Source organism: Oryx dammah, unplaced genomic scaffold (assembly GCF_014754425.2).
Source record: "Oryx dammah isolate SB20612 unplaced genomic scaffold, SCBI_Odam_1.1 HiC_scaffold_12, whole genome shotgun sequence".
NCBI lineage: Eukaryota > Metazoa > Chordata > Mammalia > Artiodactyla > Bovidae > Oryx > Oryx dammah.
Genome location: NW_024070196.1, coordinates 4,812,113 through 4,826,352, shown reverse-complemented (window position 1 = coordinate 4,826,352; position 14,240 = coordinate 4,812,113). Strand labels below are relative to the sequence as shown.

The 14,240-nt window shown below is 41.4% G+C and overlaps 1 protein-coding gene across 8 annotated transcripts in view; it reads left to right on the top strand.

The window, feature by feature from the left end:
* ARFIP1 (ADP ribosylation factor interacting protein 1) overlaps positions 1-10,999 on the top strand; it is a 138,843-nt gene extending 127,844 nt beyond the window's left edge. For all 8 annotated transcript variants that reach the window (XM_040251434.1, XM_040251439.1, XM_040251432.1 and 5 more), the window contains one exon: positions 9,141-10,999. In XM_040251434.1, the coding sequence (XP_040107368.1) occupies positions 9,141-9,296 (156 nt within the window). In that variant the 3' untranslated portion in view covers positions 9,297-10,999. The remainder of the gene's footprint in view (positions 1-9,140) is intronic.
* The last annotated feature ends 3,241 nt before the right edge of the window (positions 11,000-14,240 follow it).

Here is a 14,240-nt window from a genome sequence, read left to right as displayed (position 1 = left end):
CCCATCTATTTGCCATGAAGTGATGGGACCAAATGCCATGATGTTAGTTTTTTGAATGTTGAGTTTTAAGCCAGCTTTTTCACTCTTCTCTTTCACCTTCATCAAGAGGCTCTTTAGTTCCTCTTTGTTTTCTGCCATTAGTGTGGTGGTGGTCTCAAAATTACAGTTACCTATTGAACATTTCATTTCATGTTTACTTGAAAAGTATCTCGAATTTGTCCAAAACTGAGCTCCTAATGTCCCCTTTCCCTTCCGCCACACCTGCCCCTCTCATAATCTTTGCCATGTAACTATCTGTCAGCTTCAGTTGTTCAGGGCAAAATCTTCATGGCCTCTTTGTCCTCTTTCTCTCGCACCCCACCTCTTGCTCTTTCTGTTGGCTCAGCCCTCAAGTCCCCCTCTTCTCACCGCTTGCTTGTCACTGCTCTAGTCCAGGCCACAGTCACCTCGCCTAGGCTGCTGCTGAAGCATTCTAACGGGTCTTCCCAGTTCTACCCATGCATGTGTATTATCTGAGTTAGGTATTGTCGTTTTCTGCTCAGGATCTTCTAGTGCCTTCTCATCTCACTTAGAAAAGTAGCCAGAGTCTTTAATGACATCTGAATTCTCACACCATCTAACCCCTCATTACCTATTTGACTTCATCTCCCACCAGACTCACTCAACTCCAGTCGCACTGGCCTGGTTAGTGTTTCTCAAACAATCCACTGGCCACTACAGGACCTGTGTACTTGCTCTTTCCTCTGTCTGGGGTCTTCTTTTAAGTATTTTAAATTTGGTTCATTTTCTTACTTCCCATGGCTTCCCTGATAGCTCAGTTGGTAAAGAATCCACCTGCAATGCAGGAGACCCCGGTTCAATTCCTGGGTCGGGAAGATCTGCTGGAGAAAGGATAGGCTACCCACTCCCGTATTCTTGGGCTTCCCTTATAACTCAGCTGGTAAAGAATCTGCCTGCAATGTGGGAGAAACTGGATTCGAACCTTGGGTTGGGACGATCCCCTGGAGAAGGGAAAGACTACCCACTCCAGTATTCTGGCCTAGAAACTACCAAGGACTGCTTAGTCCACGGGGTCACAAAGAGTCAGACACAACTGAGCAACTTTCACTTCAGTTCAGTTCAGTCACTCAGTCCTGTCCGACTCCTTGCGATCCCGTGGACTGCCCCACGCCAGGCTTCCCTGTCCATCACCAACTCCCAGAGCTTGCTCAAACTCATGTCCATCCAGTCGGTGATGCCACCCAACCGTCTCACCCTCTGTCGTCCCCTTCTGTCTGTTCATATGATGAGCTTCCCTCTGTGCATTGCAGCACCGCCCCCGTACACCCCGCTCAGATTCCCCTTTGCTGCGTGGTTTTCCTTTGTAGCATCATCTGACACGTGTGTGTCACCATCTGACATACTGTGTGCTTCCCTGATTGTATTTCTCTTTAGTCCCCAAATAGAGTACAGGCTTTTTGAGAATTGTCTGTTTTGTTGCTTGCTTGCATTCCAGCCCCTAGACCAGACCCTGGTAATATTTACTGAGTGAATGAATGTAAGTAACATTTTAGGTGCAATATTTTTTTTGCTCTGAATACAAAGTGGAGACATTATCTTTTTTAACCTTTCCTTTATTTTAATAATAAAAAATGTTAAACACATTCAGAAGAATGTTTCAACATACAGGCAAGATATAAATAGTAATGACAGCAAATAGCAGCCACTTTCCTACCACCCAGGTTAAGAAACAAAATGTCAGTACTTCTGACGCCTCCTTGTTGCTTTCCCTTATCTCACTTTCCCTCATCTGCTCCCTCTGTAACCCTTGTTCTGAGTTTTTCTTATTGTTGTTGGTTTTCTGAATAGTTTTACTACATGTGAATGTCTCATTCAGTTACGTATGTTTCTGAACTTTATATAAATGGAATCCTGCTGTGAGTGTTCTGTCTTGTTCTCTCTGATCTTCCTGAGAGCCTTCCGTGTTGATGCATGGAGCTCTAGTTCATTTATTTTCACACCTATATATTAATAGTATCCCCATTGTGTAAGGAAGCTGTACTTTATCGGTTTTCCTGTAATTACAAATTTAAGGTTGTTTTCTTGCATTTTTATGCTAAAAACAGTGTAGTTTTGAACATATTTGTGCCCATCTCATGTAAAAGTGTTAGTCGTTCAGTCGTGTTCAACTCTTTACAACCCTATGGACTGTAGCCTGCCAGGCTTCTCTGTCCATGGAATTCTCTAGGCAAGATACGGGGGTGGGTTGCCATGCCCTCCTCCAGGGGATCTTCCCAATCCAGGGACTGAACCCAGGTCTCCTGCATTGCAGGCGGATTCGTTGCCATCTGAGCCGTCAGGAAAGCCCCATGTCTCGTGGAACACATGAGCAAGTTTTTCTAGGCCATGTTTTTATGAGTCAAATTGCTATTCCATAGGGTATATGCATCTTTAATTTTACTGGTTAAGGCCAAACTGTTTTCAGAAATAGTTGTACAAATTTATACACCAATTGGCAGTGTACAAGAATTGCTATTAAGTTTCCCTAAGGTAGAAGATACAAAATAACATCTCACCTCAGTGTTAATGTGCCTTTTCCTGTTTTCTTGTGAGGCTGGTGTCTTTTCAGATTTAATTGGCCACTTCCGTTTCCTCTTCTGTGAGACGCACATCCATGTTACCCGCTCTTTTTGACTCGGTTGTTGATGTGTGGGAGTCCTTCACGTTTCTGCATATGTATCCTTTGTCAGAGCCTGTAATGCAGACCCCTTCCCCACTTTTGTAGCTTGTATTTTCACTGTCTTTGGGTGAATAGGAATTCCAGATTTTAAAGTAATTGAATCTAACAGTCTATTCTTCATAACTTATGCTTGTTTACCTTTAAGAAGTTCTTTGATACCTGGAAACTTTCCCACCCTTCTGTCCCAGTATACTGCCCTCAGAGCTCTCCTCTGACCGGTCCTTGACAGTCTCCAGAAGAGATCTGAAACTCAGTCACACTGGCAGAGGTGACTGAGAACAGGTCAGTTTTAGAAAATTTTTACGTAAATAGGAATCAAATGAGAGCTAGCCTGTAATGTTTTGTTTCACCTCTTTTTTTCTAGCTGTGATTTTCACTGTGGCATTCCTGGTGACTCAGTGGTAAAGAATCCGCCTGCCAGTGCGGGAGATGCAGGTTCTATCCCTGGGTGGGGAAGATCCCCTGGAGAAGGAAATGGCAGCCCACTCTAGGATTCTTGCCTGGGGGATCCCAGGGACAGAGGAGCCTGGCAGGCTGAGTCCGTGGGGTTGCAAAAAGAGTCGGACATGACTTAGCGACAAAACAGCAACAGTTTTCGTTGATTCTAGTGGCTTACAGGGGAAAGATTTGGCCCTGAAATCAAACTCCACTCATGTAAGGTAAACCTAGGTTATAACTTTAATAATTTGACCTTATCTTAGCAGATACGTAGACAAATCAGTTTTCATTTTAAAGCTTGTTTTTAAAAGTGGTTGCCATGCAAAATTTTTCTATCTAGACATAGAAAACGAGATCAATATGGATTAATTAAAGTCTGTATTAAGAATGCGTAAACAAATTTTTAATGTAATACTGTTAACTTGAATGTTGTTAACCAAAGGATAGTTAGGAAGAAATTAAGTGCCTTCTTGGTGCTTGAAAAATGTGTTCATTTCAGAAGTGCAGAATCGTGGGATTATAGAGGGACCTTTAGAGGTTCTTCTGAGGTGAGCCATCTGGCAGAGGAATTCCTTCTACAGCATCTCTGCCCTTGGACTGAAGGCCTTGTCAAGGCAGGCAGTGTGGATAAACCAATTGTGTCCATGCACTCCTGTCAACAAAGTTTATTTGCTTAGCACACACCTTTTTTTCATTGTGCTTGGGTAAACTTCACATCACTTTCTATCTTTGAAAAGTAAAAAACTGATTCTTGTTTCACTTACAGCACTTTTCTAACATCAGTTGTATGTGGGTATTTTTCTTCCACACAGACAGTTCTCTGATTTTCTGGACACTAGCTGGGTGTCCTGAAATTCAGTTGACTTCTGACCCTGTGGCACGCCCTTCAGCACCACCTGTGCACACAGTTGGAAACTCTGGGGCATCACCTGTGCTTGTGACTGGTGAGCTGTAAAGTGGTTCCCACAGCCCCCTCAGGAAGCTCAGTCATTTGTTAGAGCAGCTCACAGAGCTCAGGAAGCCATTGACTTATTACATCACCAGTTCATTACGGAAGTATTAAAGATGAAGACGTCCATTGGGCAAGGTCTGGAAGGGGCCTGAACACCAGTTCCTGGGCCCGTGGGCACCATCCTCCTTGTTTGTGAATGCATCAGCCAGCCCAGACATTGTCCAGACCGGCTACTGCAGGGATTTTCACACAGGCTTCTTTGCGTGGGCACGGCTGATTAAGTAATTGTCCAGAGGTTGGGGGGTGAGGGTGAAAATTCCCACCTAGTCACAGTTTAGTTCCCCTGGCAACCAGTCTCAAGCAGTGGTTATCTAGGGGCTTTCCAGGAATCTTATTAACATAAAGGCTGTAGTGGTTGAAAAGTGCTTGTTGTGAATAACAAGAGACTCCTTTCACCTTTAATAGCTCTGGGACTATTTCAGGAACTGAACCGGAGACCAAATATTACAACTAAAGATGCCTCCTTGGCTCTTATTACTTAGGAGATTAACAGGTTTTAGGAGCTCTGTGCCTAGAATGGGACCAAAACACTATATGTATTTCTTATTATAAATCACAGGATCACACTCTTACTTCTTACAAGTTCCAAATCAGCGGGTTCTAAATAAAGGAACTTTTATCTCACTAAAAAAGTCCGTGTCATGTGGAGGCTTAAACCGTCAAATAGGTAGATTTAGATTCCACTGAAATCAAAGGAGTACTTACTCTGTGTCAGACAGTGTGCTAGGCAGTATCTCGTTTCATTTAACCTTTCAGCAGCACTACAAACGCAGTTCTTGGTAATGGCAGCCCTAACAGACAGATGAAGACCTTGGCCAGTGAAGTTAGAAGGACCCTGTGCCTGGTACCACTGCAAAGTGGGACAGCCGGGCCTGGCACACATGCTTCCTGATTCCAGAGCTCCTGGTAATTTCTATAAAAGAACAGTACTAGTAATAGGGATGTTTTACTAAGGATCTAGATAAATAACAAATACCGATTTGGGGAGGCTGTGCCCAGTATCAACTATACCTAATGCAAGTCTGACCAGAAGATTGGAAATAAAAGTTCTCAAAAAATCCATATTCCATTTACTCATAAACTGCACTTAGGTCTTGAGGCTGGTTAGTAGCAGTTTTGAAACTGTGTGACTCAGATTGGGACTTTCTTTTAGACCCATGTTCTTTTAGAATCACTCACCTGGTGACTGGACTTACTGAGGCCCAGGTTCTTTGTGTCTCAGCGCAGAAGGACTCCAGCAAGAGGCAAAGTAATAGGCAAGAACTAGTAGATGTATTGATAGAGGATGCTTGTGAGAGATGCGGTCGGGCAGTCAAGAGGCCTGTGCCCCAGAATTAAGCAGCTGCATTTTTATAATCAAAGGAAATCAGCAGAAGGATGGTAGCATTTTTTCTTTCACTTAATGACGTGGGGCCATATCTCATGCTTTTATGGTTAAGCAAGCTGCTCTGTTCCACGCTGTTCTGAGAGCTTTCTGGGGCGATCATTAACTTATAGCAGCCTCCCGAAGTTCCCTAAGTTTCCCTCTGTTTGCAGTCCCCTGTTGGGACTTCTCCAGCTACCTGTGTAACTGCGCTATTCTATCCATATCAGTTTTGCCTTCCTTGTTTGAGTATCTGTTCCACAGCTGCTTTCTCTCGTAGTTTCTCTCAGGTATCACAACCACCCTGCTTATTAGCTTTTCCTCCTCCTAGGCCTATCATTCTGCCTGATTTTCCTCCTTTTCACTGTGTTTTTAAATCCTTATTAATTCCTAGGAGAGCACATTTTTGGCCTTTTTCATGATGCATCTCTTTTGCTGCCTAACGAAAACGCCCACAACCTGGTGACCTAGAGCTCTGTTACTTCCCACAGTTGCCTGGTGGCTTTCAGCTGGAAGGCCGCCTGGGCTCTGGGAGCGGCTGGAACCGCTGGGCCTCTGTCCCGGTGGGCTTTCATCCAGGAGGGAGGCTAAACAGGGCTTCCTCACGCTGCAGCAGCGGTCATCCCACATGGCTGGCACTTGTTTATTAGGCCTCATTTTCCAGGCTTTATAGGCTCAGCTCATTGTCACTGTAGAAGCCTCCCCAAGGGTGTGGATTGAGAGGGCTGACTGGAGCCATTGTTGTGAGTTAATTACAACAGTATACTTTGCTCACCTCCTGACTGCCTTCTGTGTGCTTGGGCGCTCAGTCGCATCCAACTCTTTGCGACCCCATGGACTGTAGCCCACCAGGTTCCTCTGTCCATGGGGGTTCTCCAGGCAAGAATACTAGAGTGGGTACCCTGTCCCTTCTACAGGGGATTTTCCTGACCCAGGAATAGAACCGGAGTCTCCTGCCTTGCAGGTTGCTTCTTTACCGTCTGAGCCACCAGGGAAACCCAGTTGCCTTCTCGGAACCTGCACTTCCTATGATCATACTGTCTCCTGAATAGTTGCCTCTGAGTGGAGGTCCGTCAACGTCCCCCTTATCTCAGAACCAGAGGGCCAGGTTCTGCCATCCCAATGTTCCCGTTCAGCCTTTCTGGAAAAAAAAACCCTCTTCTCCCCACAAGTGCCTTTAAGTTAACAAGATGTACTTTTACTACCCGTTTATCATATTAATCATTGTTTTCTACTGCCCCCTGCTCCAGTTACCCTTGTATTCTTGCATCCCTAGGCCAGCACCTGATACACAGTGTTAAAGGTTTTGTGTTGTCTTTATACGTGGTACCAAAGCCTTTCATTTAGGAAGGTTGCAGGCCTTAAATTTCTGACCAGGTGAATTCAAGGTATTTTTTTAGTTGTCATTATTTCATGCTATCTGGCCCTGTTAAACTATCTCCTTGCCAGAAACCTTCTTATCTCTGTCAGAGAAAAAGGAAAAAAATTCCTTTTATTTTTTTTAAACAACTTCAGTTGAATCGGCAGCTTCAGATGCCCTGAATGTTAACCCATCTTCTTCTCAAGGCTTGAGCTATTCATTCCCTGGGGTCAGTACTTATTTTGTTTCTTACCTGCCTCCTACCTTCCCAATCCCTTAAGAATGTAAGCTTGGAAGAATGCATTTGAGTCAGTTCTAATGAGGTGGATGAAACTGGAGCCTATTATACAGAGTGAAGTAAGTCAGAAAGAAAAACACCAATACAGTATACTAACGCATATATATGGAATTTAGAAAGATGGTAACGATGACCCTATATGTGAGACAGCAAAAGAGACACAGATGTTAAGAACAGACTTTGGGACTCTGTGGGAGAAGGCGACGGTAGGATGATTTGAGAGAACAGCATTGAAACCTGTATATTACCATATGTGAAATAGTTCGCCAGTCCAGGTTTGATGCATGAGACAGGGTGCTCAGGGCTGGTGCACTGGGATGACCCTAAGGGTGAGGGAGGTGGGAGGGGTGTTCAGGATGGGGAACACGTGCACCCATGGCTGATTCATGTCAATGTATGGCAGAACCACTACAATATTGTGAAGTAATTAGCCTCCAATTAAAATAAATAAATAAATTTTTTTAAAAAAGAATGTAAGCTTGGGAGGGAAGGAATGTTTTTCTGTATCTCCTAGAACAGTACCTGGCATTTAGAAGGTACTTAATCTCTGTTGAATGAATAAGTGAATGAAATAAAAAGTTTTCTAAGATACTTTAAGTAAAAATCTGTTACTGAAAGTGTGTGTAGAAAGTGAGAGTGTTAGTTGATCAGTCATGTCCAACTCTTTGCGACCCCATGGACTGCAGCCCACCAGGCTCCTCTGCCCACTGATTTTCCAGGCAAGAATACTTGGGTGGGTAGCCATTCTCTTCTCCAGGGGATCTTCCCCACCCAAGGATCAAACCTGGGTCTCCCGCATCACAGGCAGATTCTTTACCTTCTAAGCCACAAGGGAGGCCCTAAGTGTGCATAATACAGTCCATTTGTGTTTTTAAATATTGTATATAACCCTAGAAAATTTCTCAACGGGTACACAATAAAATGCTGACAGTGATTCTCTTGGGTGGGAAGAAGAGGAATAAATGCAGAGTGGAAACTTGACTTTATAATTTTGAGCATATGCCATTTTTACAATACTTTAATCTTAAAAATAAAGGCTTTACAAATCAAAACTGTCCAATATAAACATATTAAGTGTTTTCCTTTATAGAGGTACATAGACAAAGAAATGGCTAGAGACTCTGCATGTGTGTTAATAGTGAATACAGATATCTTATCATATATGTTATATCCTATTTTTTCACTTAGCATCATATATCAGATGTTTTTACATCATTAAAAATTATTATTAAAAGTGCAGTTTTAGTGAATATTGGACTGGATGGGTAAATTTTATACTTTATTGTTGAACAGTTTGTACTTATAAATAAGACTTGAGGAAATACTTAATTCATAATATCTTTGTGATATTTTGCTGGTACCTTTAAATAGAAGAATCATAGAAATAGTGTTACCTGGTTAAAACATACTCATATCATTTGAAATAATAAGCAGTTGAAAATAACTGAGGGGTATATGAACTTTTAAGTAAATTGCCTTTCGGGGCAGCTCTTGCCATCACTTCTTCAATCTTTGCAGAGAATAGCACTAGTGAAAAGTATCCAGCCTTTTAAATACTCAATTTTCACTTAAAGTGTAGCCTTAATGATGTCCATACTTGGCACAGATCATATATCATATAGTAGTTATTTATATATAATTTTGCTTCTTTGACTTTGAACATACTTAAAGAGGGACCTACTGATACTTCTAAATTAAGGTATGCTCAATAATGTTTGAATATGGTTAGCATCTTATTAAGCTGATCTGTTCCCTTCAGGGAAGGTAAAAAGCTATGAAAGGCTCAGTGACTTTGCAAAGCAGTGTACAGTTGGGGTGTGTGAAATACTTCATCAAAACAACTTTTCCTCAGGAGAGAGATGCTCTTTCATTAATACATGTAACAAACCACCTTATATTTTATTATCATTGGTGTTAATGCTCGGTCTTATAACTCTCCTCTGTTCACAGGTTAAAGTATTACACAATCAGCTGGTCCTTTTTCACAATGCCATTGCCGCTTACTTTGCTGGGAATCAGAAGCAGCTTGAACAGACACTTAAACAGTTCCATATCAAATTGAAAACCCCTGGAGTTGACGCCCCATCTTGGCTTGAAGAACAGTAAAATCCACCTGGAGACAAAGAGAAAGTCACATTGTTATATTTCTAAACAAACCTAGTAAGAATTAAGCAAAGTTGGGGAAGAGGGAAGGGGTGACAACCATTGTAGTGATTCTTGCACAAACAGCTTTAATTTTTCCCTTTTTCATACTTTAACAATGGAGCTGTTAAATTTAATGGGAAGGTGGGTGGTTTTAATGTAAACATAATTTCTATAACCTCAACACAATAATCTTCCTTTTTGAGAAATCCTTTTGTATTATGAGGGTTGATGGCTATTTCTGTAGTTTGAAAACACCTAATATAGATTTGCACTGACAAGATAAAAATTCAAGGTTTTTGGTCCTGCAAATGAGGACCAGTTGTAACTTTTCCAAAGGAAGGTTTACATGATTTGTATCAACATCAGATATTTTATATAAGAATATATTAAACATCTTTAAGAGAGTCATTTTCATGTATTGTCTTAAAGAGAAAAAGAGACTGTTTTGCAGAGTAATATTATATGGTGTTCCTGCAGCACCCACACAGAGGCGGCAGCTCTGATGAATGATTGATTGGCTTGTGGAGTTGTGGCAGATACCTTTTTAAAAATGAATCTCTACCATTGTAATTTCGTTTAGACTTTTTCTTCAAGACGCAGGAATCACACTGTCATTTCTTTGAGGCTTTTGAACTTAAGAATTTGCATCACCCAAAGTCATGGAGCGGTTCTGTTAGCAATTTCTTTTGATTCATAATGAAACCTGATTGAGAAAATTTTTTTGACAGATGGATCTGGAAGTAGAAATTCTGAATGGTTTCTAGAGTGGAAATCTGTGCTTATTAGAAAGTAGTTTTTGGGTAAATTCCATTTTGACAGAAGTGAATTCCTAGACAGCTTTCATTAACTTCCATATGTAACAATACCGGTTAAGCCTTAAATCACAGATATGTGCCTTCTCAGATATAGTAATTCTCATTCAACCAATGTACATAAATCCATAAAGAAGCCCCTTTCAGATAATGTTTGATGTGTCTGTTCCTTCCTTGGAAAGGAGCACTGTGTATAAATGTTGAATTTCTTTATATTCATTGAGCACATTTAAGGTTTATGGAGAAATCAACTTTTGAATTTGCCGTTTGGATTTTCTTTGTTCTTTTTGCGAAAGGGGAAGACGGAGGACTTGTTTGCCTTGAGTAAACGAAAAATAACGTGGGTCAGTGTGGTGGCAGCAAGAAGATGGGGGCTGGAAAGGCCAGTACTGTTTCAGTTGCTCAGCACTGTTGGTCTTGTTTTATGGCCTTCTGTGTGGTTTTATCAGTAATGTAACCCTTTTTCAGTATAAGTCCTCTTGATTTTTGTCATAAATTAATATCTTGAGATGCATCTCTTCACCTGTTCATTTCTTTTGTGTTGAAATGAAGTACTTAAAATTACTGTTATACCAGAACTTCATGGACTGTAAGATTTGTTATATATGTTCAAATGCCATTTAGCTGGCTTTTTAATTAATATGCTTGTTTTCAATGCTTAACACAGTGTAATGTGACTGTAAATCATAAACCTATTTTAAATCATTCCCTCCTGTATATTTGTACTCTGAGAGAGCCTTATTTTATTGTTCCAGCAGAATTACTACTTGTGATAGTTCATTTACATTCCCCAGAATGTGCCTCTGGTGTGAATTTTGTATTCTTATTAAAAGTGTTTGCTGCAGTACCTCATATCTCTCTCTGCCTCTTCCTAATTCAGAATAAGGAACAACTCTTTGGAAAAAGAGAGGCCGTATGATTTGCCTTTGGAAACAGGGACAATGACCAGAAAACGGTGCTTCTATCCCTTAGATTGTATTATTTCAGTAAGGTACTCTTCCCTCAGGGGGACTCTGCAGGGAGCAGAACGTGTCCACTCTTACATACTTCAATGTAGCTCAGTAATTAAATCATCTCATTTTCAGAAGAAACCAAAATTTTCAGTAATGTTAAGCAGTGAGTACATGTGCCAAAGAAATAAGTGAATTAATATGTGGTTTAGTCGCTCAGTTGTATCCGACTCTTTTGTGACACCACGGACTGTAGCCCGCCAAGCTCCTCTGTCCATGGTGTTTCCCAGGCAAGAATACAGGAGTGAGTTGCCATTTCCTTCTCCAGGGGATCTTTCTGACCCAGGGACCAAACCTTCCTCTTCTGCATTGGCAGGCAGATTCTTTACCACTGAGCCACCAGGGTAGCCAGATTAACATATTAGCCAGTGGTTTATTTACTTTGTTAGGAAAGCAACTCATATTCATTGTATTAAGTAGAAAAAAAATTAGAAAATCTCAAAAATTGAGGATAACTTCCCAAATCATTAAGTACTGCATGGGACCCCTTAACTCCCTCTGATGTTAGATACTTTAGTTACCAGTTGTTTGTATTATAGGCTCTAGTTTGAATATCCTTTCACACACATGCAAACCAGGTTATTACCTTAGGTTAGATCCGTAGAGTGAATATGAGCCCTCACAAAGTGTATGAGTTTATTATGCATTGCCGGTTGTCTTTCAAGAAAGATTTTGCCAATTTATACACATGTGCCTGTTTAGCATATTTTTTAAAGCCAGTACACATAAAGGACATCATGCATATAATCAGCAGAGCATCATTTTATAAATATTTAAGTGGAAAGGGAAAAACTGTCAAGAAGGTAAGGGCTGAACCATCAGGATTTGGGGAATTGTGGGGTGTGAGGCAGGGGATGGATAGAAATGTCTAACTTTTCTCTCATTAAAATAGAAATTATTCAAGAAATAAAATGCACTGAAGAGCAAGTCTGTGAAATTGAACTCTTCATCCTGTTAAAAGGTAAATGGAGGCATGTTAAAAATTGTAAGGGTTTATATTTAAAGTTGATTGGAATCAAGCAGCACCAACCCGAGACCTGGTTATCCCTCCACCAGCAGGAGCTGGGGTTGAGGGAGACCATGGAAGAGAAGGGGGAGGTACCAAGGAGGAAACGTATTTGACCAGCTGCAGCTTAAGGGTTGCTTACTTGGGAAAGCCTAGTTGGCTGTTTGTAACTGGTTGTCTTGAGTTTTGATTTGGTTTTTTTTCTTTGTCAGTTGGCATTGGGATCTCAGTTCCCAAACCAGGTACCCAGCGGTGCACTCCCTGCACGGGAAGCATGGAGTCTTAACCACTGGACCACCGGGGAAGTACCTTCATCCTAAGTTTGAGACACTTCTGACTTAGGTGTTGGTTTGCTTACATAGACTACTAAGTCATTAAAGCCACCTCAGTCTAAAGGCCTCCTTGTCTGTTAATTTAACAATCCCAAAGCCTCCAGAATGTTAGGGCCCTGGAAGGACCTGGACTTAACAGAAGTAGTTTAGCTGAAATGTAGACTTTAAGAAGCATCTTTTCAATATTCAGAGCATATTGATAATATTACTGAAGTGTAGCCCATAGAGTAAAACTAGGAGTTTCCTTAGAGATACCTGTTTAAGGCCTCCCTTTTTTTTCACAAAGGCCCCAAAACATCAAACTGACTTAGCCAACTCCCATCTCCAAATGTAATGCCCCTGAATTCCTCTTTAAATCCTTCCAATTTCAGCTGCAACTGTATAACTGATTCAGTGTCAGCAGTGTCATTTCTTCTGTGCTTAGTCGCTCAGTCGTGTCCAACTCTTTGCGACCCCATGGACTTAACCTGCCAGGCTCCTCTGTCCCTGGGGAATTCTCCCGGCAAGATACTGGAGTGGGTTGCCATGCCCTCCAGGGGAGCTTCCCCACCCAAGAATTGAACCAGAGTCTTCTGTATTGCAGGCAGATTCTTCACCAGCTGAGCTACCAGAGAAGTCTGAGTTACCGGGGAAGCCTGTCGTCTCTTCTACTAAAGCTCTATATGGATGAATGTCTTCTCAGTTGGAAAAAATAATGCACCCCCAAACAGATTCATATTAGATATATTTCAAAGTATATACAGTCCACTGATCTTTAACTTAAAGCATTCTGAAATACTGTGAACCCAAAAAGGATTACATTAAGTAAAACTATACATATTGTAAAAGCTAAAAATAAATCTTTTAATCATGGGGCTGTTAATTTGAAGAAGAATGTGATACCTCACGTGCCCACCCTCCTTTACCCTTCACTTGAGATGACTGTAAGATGTGAAAAATAAACGTGTATTTATCTAAACTGCTACTTCGGTATAACATTTGTAGTTAAGTCATACTGTTGTGAAGCACTAAGAATGCCTGTATTTTGTAGTAGTATTCCTTAATATCTTTTGCCAGTAGCTCTTGAACCTTTCTGGGAGGACTGAGACTATCTGAGATCCTTTATTGTAATCAAATTTAGGCCTTTTAAAAAAAAAAGGTATTCTCCCTATAAGACTGCAAATTTTTATACTGGCTAAGATTGACTGTCCAGTTGTGAATAGGCTATTTTCTGACCAAAGGCCAATTATATTTTGCATTAGTCCCTAACTAGCTGTACAACAGAGCAGGACCTGTTAAAATAGAATGACAGTGCAAACAGCTTACCACTGTTAAGGGCTTGCATTCAATTCTCTTCTATGTTCCCACTTGAAGGTTTCCTGCTCGACAGGTTTCCTGACATAAATGGGTCTTTATAATAAATTGCCAAGTCGTTCTAATGTACGGAAAACTATGAAGTTCAGCTTTGTTTTTTGTGAAATAAAGGTGAACTCTTGGCAGTTTCTGTATATGAAATGAGAACTGTTTTTTATTCTGGTCATGACTCTGCTATGGGAAGAGCGTGTGTGTGTGAGTCATTTAGTCCTGTCCGACTCTGTGCGACCCCATGGACGGTAGTCCACCAGGCTCCTCTGTCTGCGTGATTCTCCAGGCAAGAATACTGGAGTGGGTTGCCATGCCCTCCTCCAGGGTCGGGGGATCTTCCTGACCCAGGGATCCAACTTAGGTTTCTGGCATCGCAGGCAGATTCTTTACCATTTGAGCTA